An 18,613-nucleotide genomic window follows, 5' to 3' on the forward strand; every position below is an offset into this window, starting at 1 on the left:
GCATTAATTATTCATCCCCTTTCAGATCAATCTTTCCTCAATGCTTTTTTTAACTATGGAAAAAAAAACCATAAATTGCCTAAGAGAGACTTGAGATATTAAACCTTTAAATGCAATGCTGTTGTACGTGTTCTCCTTTACTTCAAATGAAGTATTACCCTGCCCTCATAATGTCATTTCTTTGTAAAGAGTATATTCATTTTCTCTTCATGTTCATTTTACTCACTTGCTTCTTGGAAAAGATACAGGCTAAACAAAGAGTGCTCCATCTCAATCTGAAGATGTTACAACTGTAAATTAAACACCAGTCCTGAGAAAAGCTTAAGAGTAAATAATTTTTAACACTGAAACATTCTGTTACATCTGGAAGACTAATAATTTTATTATTCTTATTGGCTTAAATCACAGAATGATTTTAGTCTTACGGTAGGTGTTTATCTTGGTTTGGCAAAACAGTCAGTTCTGACAAACTTTCCCTATGTAACAGAAATAAAAGTTTCAGCTTCTGTCAATAGTGGCTGGTCTCACATTCTTCAACAACTACCACAGATACAGATCAAAATTTATGCTGCTATGAATCACAAGTGCCAGTATACTAAGATGAGAACACTGAATATCCTCAGCATTCAGCCTTATATCTGAACAGCAACTAGACAAAAAAATTCCCCTCCTTGCAAATATCCCAAGTACTGATTGTTTCACACCTTTAAAGTTACTGTTCTGGAATGGGCACGTCCCTTCAGAGCAGTCAACATCAAAAACACTACAGCTGATGGCTACACCTCTCAACAAGGACTAGCCCAGCCAAAGTCCACAGAAATAATATTGCTTTATGTTTTTTTTTCCATTTAAGTGTGGCATTGATCCATAAAAATACAGGGACCTCCTAAAAAGCTGAATTAGCTCTTATCTCTACTAAATTAATATACAGTCTAATTTTGGCAGAAGTTCTCTAAGTAGATACAATTTTAAAAAGTCTGTTCTTCATTCATCTTAGATCAGAAAACAACAGTAAAAGCTTACACTTCTACAGATAAGCAGACAAGCACTCAAACTGTAGTCATTCAACCACGTCTTGGTATGCAAGGTGTGAACGCAATATTCATTTCTTCTTATCTGACCTGAAGCCATGCAAACATTCATCACATTTTGAATAAGGTAAGGAGATGCCTTTCAGTACAGCCTCCTTGTTTGGAATGGGGAAGCATTGGCAATGGGCAGAAAAGCCACTTTAGTCCCCACAGGTGTGGCTAGACTGAGTTCTTGATGTATTAGTCACACCTTAGTAATTTCTGGGATGGATATTTATTTCTTAAGCGATAACGTTGGCCCAGAAAACTTGCTGCCTCCCTAGCTCAAAGTTCAGAATGTTTATTTATACTGAAACCCTGAGATACTGCTAAGTGGCATCTTTCCTAGTGAAGTACAACTTAAAAATAAGCTGAATGACATTCACAGGTAAAACAGACCATAGAATTACCTTCTCTTTGCTTCTTCATATCGAAGGCGCAATCTTACTTTCTCAGCCAACTGGTTACTGCTGCTGGTAATAAACTAAGACACAACAAAATCAGTAAATTAGTAACTAACTCCTATTTTGACATTTTCTAATGACACTGATGATGCTGCAAGTTACGCTTTCTCTTATCAAACTAATTCATCTAGCTATACCAATCACAGAATGGGAAAATACTGTCCACAAGATTCAGAAGGTCTTTTGCCTCACTCACCAAAGTGGAGTTCCTACTGCATCCATCTCAGGTTTCTACTTCCATGCACACACAAGTAGTTTTGAAATCTTAAAACTGCTGTTACACATTTGGTTTTAGATAAAGTCTCACTTTTGCTGTTAAGTCTTTGAAACAAGTGATTTCTTACCACAGCCAGATCTGAAGATCTTTAATTGCATGTGAGGCCCTGATTGAAAACTGACATATACATCTAAGTAATGGCTCACAAGAGAGGCTTCTGTGATGTCCGGCATAACACAGTGAATTTAAAGCACTGCTCAAACTCTTGCTGAGGCTGGCACAAGGCTGCCAATTATAACTTGTTGCATAAGGGGGACTGAAGGCTTATGTAGCACTCGCTACACATGTTTAATGGCATCAAAATATCAGCACACATATTATCATTCTTACTCATTAACATTCACAAGCTGAAAGCAGAACGCACTCTTAAGGGAAGAGTTCTCATTGGAGTTTAGCAGCGGAATATTTTCTTGTCTAGGAGTGTATAACTTCTGAAGAGCTTTGGGAATATTCATGTTTCATGAAGCTATACATATGAAGTAAAACTTTCTTTCCTTTATTTCCACCTAAGTTGTTCTAATTAGACACACAGCGCAAGGAACCAGCAGGCTGCCTTTAGAGATGCATTAACACTGCATGTTGAAAACGAAGGTCACATGGAAGTTTAAATCAGGAGATCATTATTTCATTGATACTCGCCCATGTTTAAAACCTTGTATTATAGCAGTACTGCTCTAGTTCAGAGGACTGCTTCTACATGCAATTGGTTTCTTACTTGTTACTTACATTTCCTGAAACATCCGTCTGGGAGCTGACATCCAGATACTGCCTGGGTAACGAAGAGCTTGAGCTTTCTAAGGACACATTGCTGGCCCACAGGTCTGACTGTGATCCTCTGTCATTCACAAAGCTGTCTTTTAATCTGGCTAAACTCTGAAACCATAAAAATTCATCACATGAGCTCACTTTCACTCAAAATACCTTGGCAGCTATAAATCCTGACTGAAACTATGTGATTTAAGGATCTGACTATTCAGTGCATACAGTCAGACCCTGCAAACGTGAAGCCAGGCAAGGCTGAACCGCACCTCCTAAAGCATGAGGCTGCTGTGCTGCTGAGCACAGAGAACATTAACACAGTCTCATGCCCACATGTTCTCTGCTGGGAGTTTGCTGGAGGAAACAGACCAAACGGGCCACTGTGTTTTGATGGTTTCTGCATATCTGCTCTTTGACAGCAGTACAGACAAGTACACTGCTTCATTCTTGTTCAAGAAACCCTGAGACAACAGCACATCTCTAACCAAGTGCTCACTACTGTCAGTTATGTTACTTTTTTGTACTTCCAAAGTCTGAAAATTAAGGTCCAGTCACAATACAGAACTACTTTAGATTAATATATATATATCATTATACAATTTATATATAATATATAATAATGATATATTAAAAGACATGTCTGAAAACCGAAATAATTTATATAGATTTAAAAAATTTAACAGGGACAAAATGCTATGAAAGCTGTTTCAGTACCTGAATGAGGTCTTGCTTTTCCTTCTCCCCTGATGTGATGGCCTTCTTGAGAGCTTTCATTTCACTTAAAATGGCTTGTGCTTCATCAAGTTTGTAGCCACCTTGAGTATCAGACATTTTCATGTCAATACTGCGTAGAAATTCGAGAAAACATACAGTAAGCCAACATTTTAAATGAAGTGCATTACATAAATCAGCCTAGACATATCCAGCTTGACAATCATTTTTAACAAAACACACTAAGTATAACATAGACAAGCAGTGATGATTGGAGTTCTTGGTTCCTTTTAAGCCACTTCACTCAGAAATACATTAAACATCAAAACTCTGATTTTAGCCATGTAATTGCTTTGAATCTTTAGGGAGGAAAAAGACAAGAGAAAAAAAAACAACAGAAAAAAACAGTTTAGACAGACTGCTATTAATTACCTTGTTTCTAAAGCAGGTAAGTTAATCGTATGCTAACTATATTATTTTAAAGCATAGACCTCACACTGATATATTTAAAGGCACAAGCTAATCACAAACCACTTTATCCTGCCCTCTTCTGAAAGGACTATTTACTTAAGTTGGTACTTGAGAGAAAACTACAGGACACTATATCAGTGACATTACTTATAAAATGCCATCCGTTTATTCACAGAGAGATAAGCACCTGAAGCTTATCCCCACCCCAATTTCTTTTCATTTTATCTATTTATCTTTTTCTGTCTTTTTCTACTATGACAATAGTCTGTACTGTAAGCAAGTTGACAAAAATTGAGTGCAACAGAATGAACCAAGGTACAATCAAAAGGTATAAAAGTAATTTCCCCATGAACTCAGTTCTGATCCAGCTAATCACATACAGGCACAGAATTGAAGGAAATAACCCCATGGATTTGAGTTGCACGTGCCTAAAGATCTCAGCAGCAACAGATTTCAGCTTATGTTTTTCAGGCAGCTATTTGTAAACGAAGAAGGGGATGTACTACAAGCCAGAAACGTAACCAAGAGTAAGACCTTCAGATCCAACTTACTTCTTCAGCGTTTGAAATCCATGCTCTTTGTACTGGATTTCTTGCTTCATGTGAGCTACCTCCCTCTTTAGTTTATTGACCTGTAGGAAGTTAAGAACAACACCTCACATGAGTATTTAGGCACAGAAGTAACCATTCAATTCATACTTTTTTTTGGTGTGTAGACAGTATTATCTAGATACATTTTGCAGATAATCACTGCATCAGCAACTAACAGCTGACTGCATCTTCTTCAGGACATTTTCAGTGTCTAGGGATTTATCCAGCACCCAGATACCACATTATTTAAACAGTGGCTCACAAGAAGCTTAATCTCACAAGCAGAAAATGTGGTGAAAAAATAAAATAAAATCAAAAGTCAGGAATGAAACACACGCTGATTTTACTCACTGATGTTAAAAACCTTTCCAGACATTAAAAAACGTTAAGTATCAGGACTGGAGTTACATTGCAATGATACAAACCATCCTCCAAGATATCAAATTAAAAGGCCTCACTGCACGAGTAACACAGCAGGCTGATAAAACATATTGTAAATCCACTGACCCTACAGCTTGTTTTATATTCCTCCACAGAGGCCGGACTGACCTACTTTACTTCAGTCCTTTCTTCTTCCAAACCAAGCTCTGCATGAGAGAACACACTGCCACTGCTAACAATCTGCACTGAGCTCTCGACAAAACAGCTGCCATTCTCTGGAGAGAGCTCGTTGTAGCTCTCTGGTGTTGCAGTGCACTGAGGAGAGAGCATGCAGTTAAATGGAGCAAAACATACTATCAGCATACAAGGAAGTCTAAAGTCTATTAGGAAAACAATTGTTTCAATCTAAGCCGGTAACATTTGAGAATACTGATATTTTATCTCCTAGATAAGGAATGGCAAATTAGCTCTTTCAATTGCTTTTGAGTCACCTTTCAATATTTTTCATGAGGCTTGGAAATATCTGAAGTTTGCCTGTGGCAAGTGAAAGTCCATTTGTACTTCTTACCCTGGATTTCGTAGTAGCAATCTCTGCTTTGAGGATCTCTGGGTCGTACTTGGAACTTGACGATGAGCCAGACAGCACTAGAGCAAAACAAACACTGAATTTAGCAGCTTTATCATCCTCCCCTACTCTTCTATCAGCCCCAAACTATGAATCAAGCTTACTAGAATCTCTCTTCTCACTTCTCGCATTTCTAAAAGAATTTATCATAACTGAAGGAAACAGTGCATTAGGATTTTTTTTTTTTTTTTTTTTTTTTTCACTTTCTGGTTGTATAAACAATCCCCTGAATATTCAGAAACAAAGGAAAGTGAAAAACACGAAAGGTGATGCCAGCCTTCTCACAGGCTTGAGGACATAACCAATCACCCAATGTGTCACACTGGATTAAATCAGCACCCCATTAAGAGCAGAACTCTCTTCTCAGCAGCAGTTAAAACCCTTATGCTTCAGAAAGTACAGAAGCTCCCCAACGTGCAATGTCATGAAAAGTAGCCATAGGCAAAGGAGTTACTTTGATCCTTGCAGCCATCAGCTTATGCCATACAAAACATGGGAAAACATTCCTAGTTCTTTGGTTGTATTTTTACAAATAGCACCACACCAATGCAATTCAAGTTCATAACCTATTGCTTTAATACACCAGCACTTCGGTGGAGACCAAACACTTTACTTCAGAGATGACAGGACCCTATTCAAATGTTAAGAACCCCTCAATGACAAGACTACTTAAATACTTTCTGACATCAGGCACAAGATTCACCACCTTTAATATATAATCCAGTGAGAGTGAAAAGACAGCAGGGCAGGGTAAGGGGCAGGTTCTTTGATGTGGCTGCTGAGAACAAACTTTACAATAGTAAGGGCTATGAAAAAAAAACATTCCTTGCAGGAAATACATTCATCTCTGGACATTTTCCAGTTCCTAACCAGTAACAGCAAGCAGACTCTTGGCCTTATACAAACTGCTCTGCAGCCTTTTCTTAAGCAATAGGCATTGATGTTTTCTGCTGTGACAGAGAACACAGAGTAGAAAGCAATGTTCTTCATACTGAGATACTCCACCAGTGCTTCCTTTCACTTCACATATTACACAGACTCCTGAGCTCCTTGATACAGTTACTGAACTACCCGGGATGCTGAACTCCAAAGAGGCCTGAGAATGCTGCTCAAGAGAAGCCTTCTGGCCTTGTTTCTGTACTTTGGACAGGTGGATCAAGGAACACAACAGGGAATCTCATTTTTATCCTCCCCCAGCATTTGTTGAAGGCCATGCTTAAATCTGTACACCACATCCGGTCACCAAGAAAACCACAGTAATAATGCTTATAACTTTATTCTTTCACAAACAGGTGTTGAACAAGTATTGCTCAGTTTGTCTCGAAAGCAAACACAGAAGTAACGTGACACAGCATAACATACCAAAGGGCTTTATTAGGGAACCAGCTTCAAGCATTTTACTCTCCTAGTGAGATCTGATTGAGAAAACCACTTGATAATACTCACAGCTGGTCTGAGAGCCCAGTTTGTGCTCCCAAACATCATGCAGCTGCCGGTATTCTTGCTGGGCCAATTCAAGCCTCTGCTGTTTCACTTGATAGATCTCCTTCTGTGCAGCAATTGCCTCTTGGGCCAGGACAAGATAGTCCTTCAGCATATGTTCCTGCTCCCGCCGCCATTGCACACGAGGATCTTCTATTTGTGTGGTTTCTTAAAGAGAAAATAGAAGGAGGCAAGATTAATAAAAACAAAAACAACAGGCTCATATTGCTGCTTGGACCAGCTCCACCATCTACAACAACTTTTAAGAAATGCTTGTGCCCCCTCTCCCAGCAACAAAATTGCAATGAGGACATTTATGTTTTCTTTTTGTCCCTTTAAGAAGTGATCACTGATTCACAGTGCTCTGTGATGATCTCTGCTATTCTGACTTGAACAGAATAATGCAGGCTGAAATCAACACACAACTCACCACCATCTCTGCTGTTGATCGCAGCATGTTTTAGCCTCTTGAAACACCCATGCAAACATACGCCCTCACAAACACTAGAACACTGACACTGAGTGCAAGGCTTATCTTTATGGTACCTGGTTTATAACATTTCTAATAAAATAGCAGAGCTATTTCACTGATAGAAAAGTTTCCTGAACACTCCATTGCCACATGACTGTGATTGCTCTTGCGCTGTCAAACACAACTCTACCTGTCTTGTTTGGCTGCAAAGTGGTTATTAGTAGCAAGAAGGAAATAAGCCTTCACACTCACATTCTGTAGGTAAGTACAAACAAAGAATTCCTAAGTCACTTGTGAAAGCGCCTCATACTGCATTATACAAACAGCATCTCGGGATGAGAGTAAACATTTCCCTCACTTAAAGAAAGCACAGCAGCAAATCACTGCAGAATCTAAGAGGTAGAGTTTAAGATGCATATTTTTTTGGTAACACAGGCAAAGCAGTCATGGATAGCTACACCACCTCCAGCTCTGTTACTCCAAAACAGCCGACACGTTACTGTTAAGATTTTTAATCAATAAGGAAGCATACAGGCACAGACATGTAGCTTAAACCTAAGACCAATACAGCAAATTTGGTATTTGCTTCTATTATGAAGAAGTGCCCCAAATATTTTCCTTTTCTCTTTCAAGGTTATTATGTGTTCTTGCTTGGTACAGGTTCCAATGTTCATGTGACTAAGTGCAATATGCTGTCAGAACTACAACGCATGAATAAGCATACCTAGTCACCATGCCATGAATAATGAATAAATAGCTGCTTGAAACTATCAGAGGGAATCTAATCTGCATATCTTAAGAGCCTCTTTAAATATGTAGTAAAAGCAGCCACGGTGGAAGGTTGGAGCAACTCATCAGTGAGTCAGACATAAGACTAACACTGCAATTTGCAGGACTTGGGCAAGACAACATTTTGGCAATAACCCCAGAAGCAGAAATCAATATAAAGAATTCTACACAAAGGATGGAACCCCGACCACATTTTCACAAACTTGTCCATGGAGGGGAAAATTAACAGGACAATTCAACACCATGGCACTCCAAGTTACATGGCACAATCCAAACAGGTGGATAGAGGAACAACAAAAAAAGAACAACCAGACAGTGTGTCAGGAAACTAACACCAAAGCTCATAGAACTGTTTCAGCAAAATGTTGTTACAGATCCTGCTAACAAGCACAGTTCTACTCATTGTGAATACTACAGAGACACCTGAACAAAGAAAAAAAAAAGCTCAAAAGTAACTTAAGAAATAAAACAATTGGTTTTACCAGCTGAATGTGTTAGTATCCTCCCTAGAGGGAGGTCGTGGTCTTGCTTAGAGGAAGCAGAGGAAATGTCAGGGAGATGCAGAAGTTTATCAACAGTAGGAGCCTCAAAATCACATATGCCTGTCTCTGTTCTTGCCCATAAAAAACACATTTTCCAGACAGTCATTACATGCATCTAAAAATGGAGCAACTCCCTTCTCTCTGTAGTTAAGCAGAAGTAGAAGCCTGCTGCAAGTTACCCAGAGATGCCTGGATACCCCACAGTCCTGATGGGCAGCTTCCCCAGACCAGACTGCATGAATGATCATTAGGAACCACAATGCTGGGCTCTATTTCAAACTTAACAGATATGTTGGCAAAGTACCCATGAGTGTTGAAACCTTCTTCAGGACACACAATCGTGTACCTGTGGCTTCTTAAAGCTTGAGATTGCTTCAGATAATTAAGCTCGAATACATCAGGTCTGTAACAAGAACCAATGTACCTCCATCCCCTGCTGCTCCTTCCTGCACAGTGAATGCCTTGGAGAGGAATAAGGTTTTGGACATTCTCCAGAGACTATTGCACACAAACCACAAAGATGAGCCTCCTGATTAGCTGAAGGTAAGAGGATATGGTTTGCTCAATCATGATTTGGATCAGGACTGGCTTAAGAAACAAAGTAATAATTTTGTTTCTCTTCTTCTTAACCTTTTAGATGAAGTTCCAGTTCAAGTACTGCAGCCTCTAGCATCTTAGAGAAGCTGAACCTTAGCAGCATCTGCTGTTAAGCAGGTGTCAGCATCATCTGAAGCTGTAACTGCACACCCTTAAAGGTTGTAGTTTCAAGTGGCATCAATCAGGGTAACTGTTCCTCCCTAGTAAAAGGGATGCGAATTCTAGCAGCTCAGAGAAAGCACCACTAACCATACCAGCAGTCATTCAGTTTATCCCTGCCAGGGAAACCAACACAGGACCTTTGCACTGCTTCTGATGGTCTTGTCACAAAGACAAATTCCAAGGTAAGAACAAACTCCAGATCACTGCTACATAGTCGGACTTTTCATTACAGCCAAATCTTAGGGAGGTGTGTCCACATTATCAGCTTGAACATGACTGTTGATCTGGACACTACAAACAAAAGGTCTCAAATCCTTGTTTTAGAGGGGGAAGAGTAGCTCCTAATATGCAGAAAGGCAGGCAATTTTGTGGTTTTCCATTCAGTGCATTTTAAAGGTACAAAATAACGACTCTGCAAAGTACAATAACTTGTCACTTACTGGTGTTGTGGTCTATGTAATAAACTCCAACCTGAGGGTCATACGCTTCTTCCCATCCTAATGGCAATTCATCACTAATGCAGTCTGCAAACGTTAGTGGTTTAGTATACCTGAAATGCAAAATATTTAGGATTAAAAAAAGAACACTCCCACATGTCAATTCCAAATAACACAGAAGAAGCCAAATCCTTATTAGGTATAAACACTGAAGAAGTTGAAAACTATTTTAAAGCTTCTGCTCTTACTTAATAACAGACCCCAAACTCTACCCTTTCTTCATCTGAAGTTAGAGCAGGATGAATTCACTGTGACAGAACTCCCAAGCCTCGCCTGGCTCAGGCAATACTATTCAAAGGAACACGAAGAACTTTGCCAGAAACAGTCCCAGTCTCTGCACCGAAAGAGCAAGATTGTTCACAGGCAAGTCTTGTATCCAAATAAGTAGATGAGAAGAAGTAAGATGAGAAATACAATTTGCATAGAATGAATAATTAAGGCTACATAATCAACAGCAAACACTGAGTACTGTGGGACCACTCCAGTCATTTGCACTGCAACATGCTCTGTTGAAATAATGACAAACTAGAACAGTTTCTCTGTGTCATAGAAACAAGTAACACACTCAGTCCAAACAAGAAGCATTTCCACAAAACTGTTCTGATGAGTTTCTGCACATGCAGCAGCTCTCTGAAGGCTTGCACAGCTAAAGCAAAGCTCACTTCTGAGCACGGCCCAGACTTCAATTACTGAAGCTGTGCTCCTTCACTCCCTCTGACTCTGAGCTCACAAGGTTCAGCCTGCAACAATAAAGTGAGCTCAGCAGCAGGGCCTTGGAGCAGCAGGCACAGGGCACAAAGCAAAACACCAAACACCTTTCCAGCCGTTACACTGTACACACCATGAGCAGCATAGCCAGGAAGAGTCTGAAAGAGTCTGTGGGAAGTCTTTCAGATCCAAAGATAATTCAGCAGGGCTGAGAGCTCCGTAAGTTGTACAGAGGTCAGAGCACAGCTGAACAGAGCTTATCTGGAGGCACTACGCAGCAAACCAGGAATCCACGGTAATATCTGAGAAACATGCGTCAGCAGAGAAGGGCATTCTAGGAATAAGCCTTCGGACATTAGAGGTTCAACATAAAACAAGCATTTATGTTGACTGATGGACGTCCCCAAAACATGACTTGGAAATCCGGTACATGGCAAGACTAAGGAAGGAACACATCTAGGAAAGCTGCATAAGCCAGTAACCTCTCTACAGTTACCTGCTTTTGCACTTCTTTTGAACACACTGCCTTTGCTATCTGAAGCAGTGCATTAGCCACCAGTCTCTCAAGTGGAAAGAAGAGTATCTAGATTTATCAGTATCACAGAACATCCATACAGAAAAATGGATTACTCTGAACAGACTCAGTATTGCTGACAGCTAGATCTGCATCTTCAGGACGCTTTCTCCCCAGATGCCAAGCGTGTAATTCAGCCACTTGGTTCTTTCAGCTGGACTCCAGGAGAAGGCAGAAAGGTGGGATCACTCTGTTCCAGCAAGGACAGGAGCCAGCTCAGTTCTGCTGGGAGCCCTGTCAGCAGGTAATGGGGCTCAGAAGCACAGAGTCACTATTAAGGCTCAGAACATTGCCCAGAAAGCACCCACCACCAACCAGACACCACTGGCTCTCATTGCTGATAGCAAACTTGCAACTATCCCATTTATGCAGTTAAGGAAGCATTCATTAAAGGAAAAACTTGTCATTCAACTAGCAAACAAAAAAGTAATTAGCCTTAGAATTAACAACGTATTTCCATTCATTACAGACAACATGTCATATATGTCATATTTCCCAACTGCAGCTTTAGAACCAAATCACTACTCTAAATTCTTTCCTTTGCAGCTGCAGAAAGAAACTGGCACATATCTAAGAAACAATGCTACAGTGACAGATGAAAGACAGGGAGTATGGTGCACATCCAGATAAATGAATAAACCATAAGAAGGAAAGGGAGATATTACTTTCCTTTAAGATAGTGTGATTTGCGCATTTGTTATGAAGACAAATATTTCATCTTCCAACAGGAGCCCAAAAATCAAGCATCTCCCTAAGCACACTCACAATGCAGCACAGTGTATTAAGGTGGGAAAAGGTAAAGCTTTTCTCATAGAGCAAGTCACAATTCAGTTCGTGTGTAATTTCTGCAAAAACAGCAGAGTTTCTGCATAAGGGAAATTAAAACCAGGACACATCTGCAGAACTACTTCTTTTGAAACATCTCATTTGTAATTCACAAAGCTTCCTTACAGCCTTGGAAAAGTCTCATCAGCTCAGTCAAATATATTATCATTTATTTGGCCCTCACTGTAGCTAGACTCAACTGTCTAGAAGAATTAACTCCTTTTACACACCGTGCATGCATTACAAGGAAAAGATCCTACAGATACATGCATTCATCAGCATCTTGGACAGAGAACCTCCACATACATTCATCCAAGCTTTCTAGGGAAAGCAGCACATGTAAGAAACTCAGAAGATCCTGACTATTGCACGACTTCTGGCCTCCAAAGAGGAAACCAGAATGTGTGGGGGGGTTGCTCACGCATAAAACAACTTTTATTAACCCTATGGTAGTCTAGTTAGAAGTGACGCTCTTAGGTACATCTTCCAGGTTTGCCCAAACACCTTGCCTGTGGCTGCCTTTTCCCCTTCTCAGAGTACAAAACATTCATTCAGCAAGCGTCAATCAGGGTGTACATACATATTTATTAATTATAATTATATACATGTATATTTTTAATAGGAGCATAAAGAACCACAGCACATCAGCCTAGCTTTATCAGTTCACAACATCTAAGCTTTCAATTTGTTACTTGTTCATTTGATTTGATTCAGGAAATTCAGCTTTAACTTCCAGCAAGCGTAATGGATCATTAAGGTACCTGGGAACCAGGTGGCCTTAGCAACCAACACCCAGCAGCAAGCCAAGGACACTGCTTCAGAAACCAATCCTGATAACAGAGGTAAAAGATAACAGCCCCACATGACGTACTAACCTGAGGAGTATCACTTGGTCTTCAGGCAGAGACAGGAGAGAGGAAGCCATAGTCCAAACCCCTACCCATCAACCTTGTAAATGCACAGCAACACTTTCACCTCTGTGAAACGTTTGCCCATAAGAACTCGAGTATTCATAGATCAAATGATTTTCAAATTCCTCTTCCACAGCAGGATATAGTTTCCTAGCTCTGACTTATGAAATCATGCCATTTTTAATGAGACATTTCTCTATTTCTTAAGATTTTTTATGTATCATCTACAGCTCCTAGTGCAGATAAAACTGGAAGCCAGCATTATCATGCACAAGCACTTAAATTGAATCCTGCTCATCTCGGATTTGGAAAGCATTTCTACCATCTTCAACTCTGCTGTTGTCAACCAAAAGCCTCATTACACAAGAAACCGAAGGCAAATAAGTCTTGTACAACAAGATGTCAATTGGCAGTACTCTTGTTAAACACAGCTGTAACATCACAAAGGTTTCTTAGTGAAGTAGCAAACACATGAACTGTGCCATTTACAAATTTAAACTTAATACTATAAAGGTATCAGAAATTAATTCTTGCAAAAATAATGTTACACATTAGCTTCAGTTACTGTATTTCAGTGCCAACTTGAAGCCACCAGTTGATTTCCCTCCTGTTTAAGTTCCCTTTAAATACTGGAAGACTGTAATAAGGTCTCCCCAGAGCCTTCTCTTCTCCAGGCTGAACAAGCCCAGCTCCCTCAGCCTGTCCCTGTAGCAGAGGTGCTCCAGCCCTCTGATCATCCTCATGATCCTCTTTCAGATCCTTTCCAAAAGCTCCACAACTTTCCTGTGATGGAGGCCCAGGACTTTGTGGCCTCACAAAGGCAGAGAAGAGGCAGACAAACCTCTCTTTCCCTGCTGGCCACCCCTTTATTGATGCAACACAGAATACTATTGGCCTGATAAGTGGCAAGTGCACACTGCTGGTTCACATTAAGTTTTTCATCTACCAGGACCCTATGTCCTTCATAGGGCTACTCTTTTTCAACAGCTTTACTTGGATAAACTCTTCAACCCACACTTCTCTGTGTCCCATCTGCCCAACATCCCCTGCTGACAGCATGACAGCCCACACTGCACTGACTAGACCGGAGCAGTCCAGGAGCCCAGCAGCAGCCCACAGCAGCACACAGTCCCCATGGGCAGAGCAGAGGTAAGGCTGTGAAGGCTGCTGCCACTCAGTGGGCTGCTCTGCTGCCAGGAGCCTCATCACGACAGTATACAGGAGTCTTTGTTTTTAATGAGGTCATCCCGTTCTCAAGACAGACGATGATTATTTTTAAACTCCAGCATTAAAAATAAAATCTGTCACATTTCTGACAAGTTTTCTAGGACTGGAGCAATCTACTCCTTACAAGAGCTTTTAAAAATAGACTCCCACACATTTATTACTCAAATCTGCAATCCAGCCTTCAAACACACTGGGCTGTTCGTCTCTATAGTAACTCCGTTTTCCCTCAGAGCATCTCCTCTAGCTGCATAGAGGATTACCTTTGGAGGCCAAAGGTGTGGTGGGGGGAGGCCCTGTTTTGGGATCTCTCTGGCAAAGCTTTCCTCATCCACCACCCCGAGCACTGCTCCAGCTGCAATGCAAGGAAAGCTGTTAAGAACAGCTCACCCCTGACAGCCAGCCCCTGAGACATGACAAAGGGCAGCTCTGGGCTGCTGCAACCCTCAGCTTCCCAACACCATGACATTTTTAGCAGGGGAAGCCTCCCAACCCAGGGAGCAGAAAGGAGCCTCTAAGAGCCACCAAAGGCCATAAAGAATTGCAAATGGCAAAATGCTTCCCAGGTAACAAAGAGCAACCTTGAACTTAGACTTGATGATCTCTAGAGGTCCCTTCCAACCCCTACAATTCTGTGAAATATTCAGTAGTAATATATAAACAGATTAACGGAAGTATGAAGGTACACAGTTTTAAACCCCACCAGCTGCAGCTGCAGCAAGCATCCCAGTATGCACCATTCTACTGCTTCAGAGCTGCTTGCTCATTCTACCCATTTCTGAAAAAGCCTTGTATGTTCACAAGTTCTGCTGTGCACAGTGACAATACTTGTCTATGCATTTCTTCTCCACACAGATTATTCACCTTCAGAAACAGAAAACCACTAAGTTATTTGTGTGGAAAAGACTATCAAAAACCACTTATAGGTTTCAGATAATTCCTAGAGATTAACAATCTGGCTCTGCTAGCAGGAGAGAGGCAGGAGGTCAGTCATACTTTCTTAATCACTCAAATGCAAAATTCCTGAGATAGTTCAAGGTTAAAAGTCAGGAAATGGGAGCTAGGGCTTCTCACAACATTAACTTGCCTGCCAGTCTGTATATCCTGCGTACTTTCCAGAACTGATTAAGCAGAAAAGATATAAAAGTGTAAGGTACAACTCTGAGAACAGTGCAGCACTACCAGACTTAAAGCATGCACAAGTTTGAGTTTAACCATGCGAGTCATTCAAGCATCTTTGGCTTTAAACAGTTGAGGCAGGTTTTTCTTGTCATTTTTTCCCCCCCAAAGGAGTTTGACTTCAGTTCTTCCAAGATCAGAAGCAGCCTTCCCACCTGCAAAGCCTGAATAGATTAATTAAAATCAAGTCAGGTCTCCCTTTCACTCAGGAGTTCGACTGCTTCGGAAGAAAGGGACTCCTCACTTCACAGCAAGGGGTAAATTGTCTACCAAGCATCCAGGCTAAGTAGTCCGACTAGTTCCTTGACATATTTTGGAGATTAGGAACTGAAGGTTTGTTTCTGTTCTTGCAGCCTGTGATCCTTCTCTGAAAGGCTGCCTACAGAGCGTGGGCAGCAACAGTTTACACAGGCAAGATGCCTCCAAGATAAAGAGGAGTATAGGACATCCTTCCCTGCTCACCTCCAGTTTGTACAGCAGGGAGCCAATAGCTACTTTCTAAAATATACATATATGTGAGACTTTGGCAACATGGAAAATACTGAACAATATGCCTCAGCTTTCAGGAAGCTAGTGAGCCAGGGAAGGCAGTGAGCACTCAGAATTCAGTAGCGGAAGCAGAGTAGGCACTGGGCTGCACATTTGAAAGTGGTTTTCGGTTCGCTTGTAATCAGACATTGGCAGGCACTCTGAATTTTCACTTCAGACAGTAAGAACAGAGTAAGAACAGGTTGATCACCATTTTCATCCTGGGGAACACAGGAACATTTACCAAGTAGTAAAGCCTAGTAAGAAACAGAAACAACTCCAAGACATATTTACAGCCTGAATAGTACAAAGCTCAAAACACAGCTCTACTTCTACTGCAATGGTGTCAATACAAATCAACAGCTACTGAAGTTTACCTGATCATGTGAGGACAACAAGTGAGATATGCATTGCCAAATGAGTTGAATTGACTTACTCTTCTAATACAACATTAATTTTGAATGACCCAATATCTGTTTTGCCAACGGATTAGGACTGTATTCAGGTATAAGCTAGAATGGCCCTTGCATTTGCTCTCTCCACCTCTAACCCCCTTGAAAGCCTCCTGCCATCCTTCTGTCCCACGTTCCATGAGGCACAAGAAAGAAGAACGGAGTCCTGGCATACAGGCCAGAGACCTGGAAACCACAGCTCAGACAAACAGGAGCAGGACAATGACTGGGGTGCGGCATGTGTTCAAGACTCCCCAGCAGTGCCACAGTTCTTGGTGTAGAAGACTGAGAAAGGAGACAGCATTCCTGAATTTAGTACAGCTTCCACTGTGTTTTGAATTGCACCTTGTCTCCTGAGCAGGATGAGCAGTCTACTCACATTCAACATTTAGAGTAGTTTAAGACAAGTCACAGAAGCAACATATGTTATTTTTTCAGAATTCAAGGGAAAACTCCTTATGAAAATTACATTTCCCCAAACCATTTCCAACTCAAATATTGTTGCAGGAAATATTATCTGAGGCTCTTCATGAGCACAACATTATGGATTTAATCTGTATCAATTGTTGAAAAGAGGATGGGAATAGAAAGGCTTAGCAGCTAAGCACAAGCAATAAATCAGACTGTGACAAATTGTAGCTGGGTGTCAAAAATGCAAGGTGGCATCTTTAAAGTGTGTGTGCCTGCGCACGTGGGTGTTAACTTTGTCATCTGTTCGGAATAGGAAACTGACACAGTTATTTTGCTGCAGAAATGAGAATGCTGCATGCTTTGGCCTAAAGCAATTAACTAAGTTTGTACCTAATTAAGTGTATCCCAAATTTATTTATTTCTTTTTGAGTGGCCGGTCTCCAATTGGACTCCACAAATCTCCCCACGATCAAAGCTTTTTTAGCTATTCCTCCGAAACGCACAGCTTTCCTCATCAGCAACTGAAGACAGCACAGACACTCACAGTCCGCTGTAGCTGTGCACTGAGCACATCCATGCTGCCACATAAGCACTTCATTGCTTATATGCAGCCACAAAAAGCAGTGCTAGTGCCCTGTGTGTAACCACAAGCTGTGCAGCAGGGGAAGTTCACTGCCTGAAAATGAGATACGCACCAGAGAGTAGGTACGGTCTAACTGCAACCAAAACACAGGCAGCATCTATCAGTAGTTAATTTTGCCATGCCATCTGGCTGCCCTGCAGTACTGCAGATATTTGTGGGATCATGCAACCCGGTGTTATTTCCATTTCTCTTTATCTGCTGCACCTGACCTCCTGAAGGGAAGGTGCCCCCACCCCTTAACAGCACTGATGTCCATTTCCCACATTAATATTTTCTTTTTTAGAGGGAACATTTTTACCTAAGTGCTAAATTCCTACATTCATTACCAAGTTCCTGCCTGGTAACTGGCTGTTAACCAGCAGGAACAAGCCTATTTCCACTGCCCCGAGCAGAGGCCACAGTTTGCAGCACCAGCTGAAAACAGAATTCTGAAGATCATTAGCACACATCTGAATTCTTAGCACACATCAGGTCTCTAAAAAGGAAAGCGTGATAACTGAGGAAAAAAACTTCTGACCAAACATTGTAAGAAGCATTTAAACACATTTAAGACAATAGCAAACACCTCAATTCCTTTAATGGAAGATAAGCAGCACAGAAGTTCACATAACCAGAAGAAATCCGTTACTATTCTTACCCTGTAGAGAAAACAAATTGAGTTTAAGTATCTGCTCCCAAAATTACAGCAGCCTCAGTTCTGGAAGTGCTACAGTAACTGTCTGGCTGCAATAGCACTTCAGTTCCTTGAGGAATGCAACATTTATCATTTCATAGCATGTATTCATAGTAGTAAGCCTCCATTTCTTTCTCGTACTGCAAGAATAGTTTAACTGCTCTATAAAGCTATGTACTTTTCTGGGATGTGCTCCAGGATTAAATACAACAAAAAAGCATTTCAGAAAAGAATCAGTTGGTTCTTAGGCAATGCAATTTCTTTAACCAAGCACCCCATGTGACTGTACAAAGACACATGCTGGTAGAAGGAGGGAGGAAGAATGTACAGCACAAATACAATGACAACTGAGCCAGGCAAATAGTTGCTCCCACAAAAAGCAGCTCTCCCACCTTCCAACCTGCACACCCAGCTCTTGGCTCCAGTTCCTTCCCGCAGCTCTGCCCTCCCCGTCACCCCCAGGCCCTCCCACAAGTTGCTCCCAGTCAGTAACACAGCACAGTGCCCAGATTTTAATAAGCGAATTCACCCCTGAGTTACTGGTGCTCTCAGCAATCAGTTGCGCACCAGAAACAGTGAAGGCTCTAGGGAAGAGT

At 41.1% G+C, this 18,613-nt stretch overlaps 1 protein-coding gene across 2 annotated transcripts in view; it reads right to left on the bottom strand.

Moving 5' to 3' along the window:
* WWC1 (WW and C2 domain containing 1) overlaps window positions 1-18,613 on the bottom strand; it is a 59,622-nt gene that overhangs the window by 26,036 nt on the left and 14,973 nt on the right. For both annotated transcript variants that reach the window (XM_015875920.2, XM_015875919.2), the window contains exons 2-8: window positions 9,833-9,942; window positions 6,795-6,998; window positions 5,292-5,368; window positions 4,304-4,383; window positions 3,285-3,414; window positions 2,538-2,684; window positions 1,481-1,554 (exon numbers count right to left, since the gene is read on the bottom strand). In XM_015875920.2, coding sequence (XP_015731406.1) covers window positions 1,481-1,554; window positions 2,538-2,684; window positions 3,285-3,414; window positions 4,304-4,383; window positions 5,292-5,368; window positions 6,795-6,998; window positions 9,833-9,942 — 822 coding nt within the window. The remainder of the gene's footprint in view (window positions 1-1,480; window positions 1,555-2,537; window positions 2,685-3,284; window positions 3,415-4,303; window positions 4,384-5,291; window positions 5,369-6,794; window positions 6,999-9,832; window positions 9,943-18,613) is intronic.

The sequence above is a fragment of the Coturnix japonica genome, chromosome 13, assembly GCF_001577835.2.
Source record: "Coturnix japonica isolate 7356 chromosome 13, Coturnix japonica 2.1, whole genome shotgun sequence".
Classification (NCBI taxonomy): domain Eukaryota; kingdom Metazoa; phylum Chordata; class Aves; order Galliformes; family Phasianidae; genus Coturnix; species Coturnix japonica.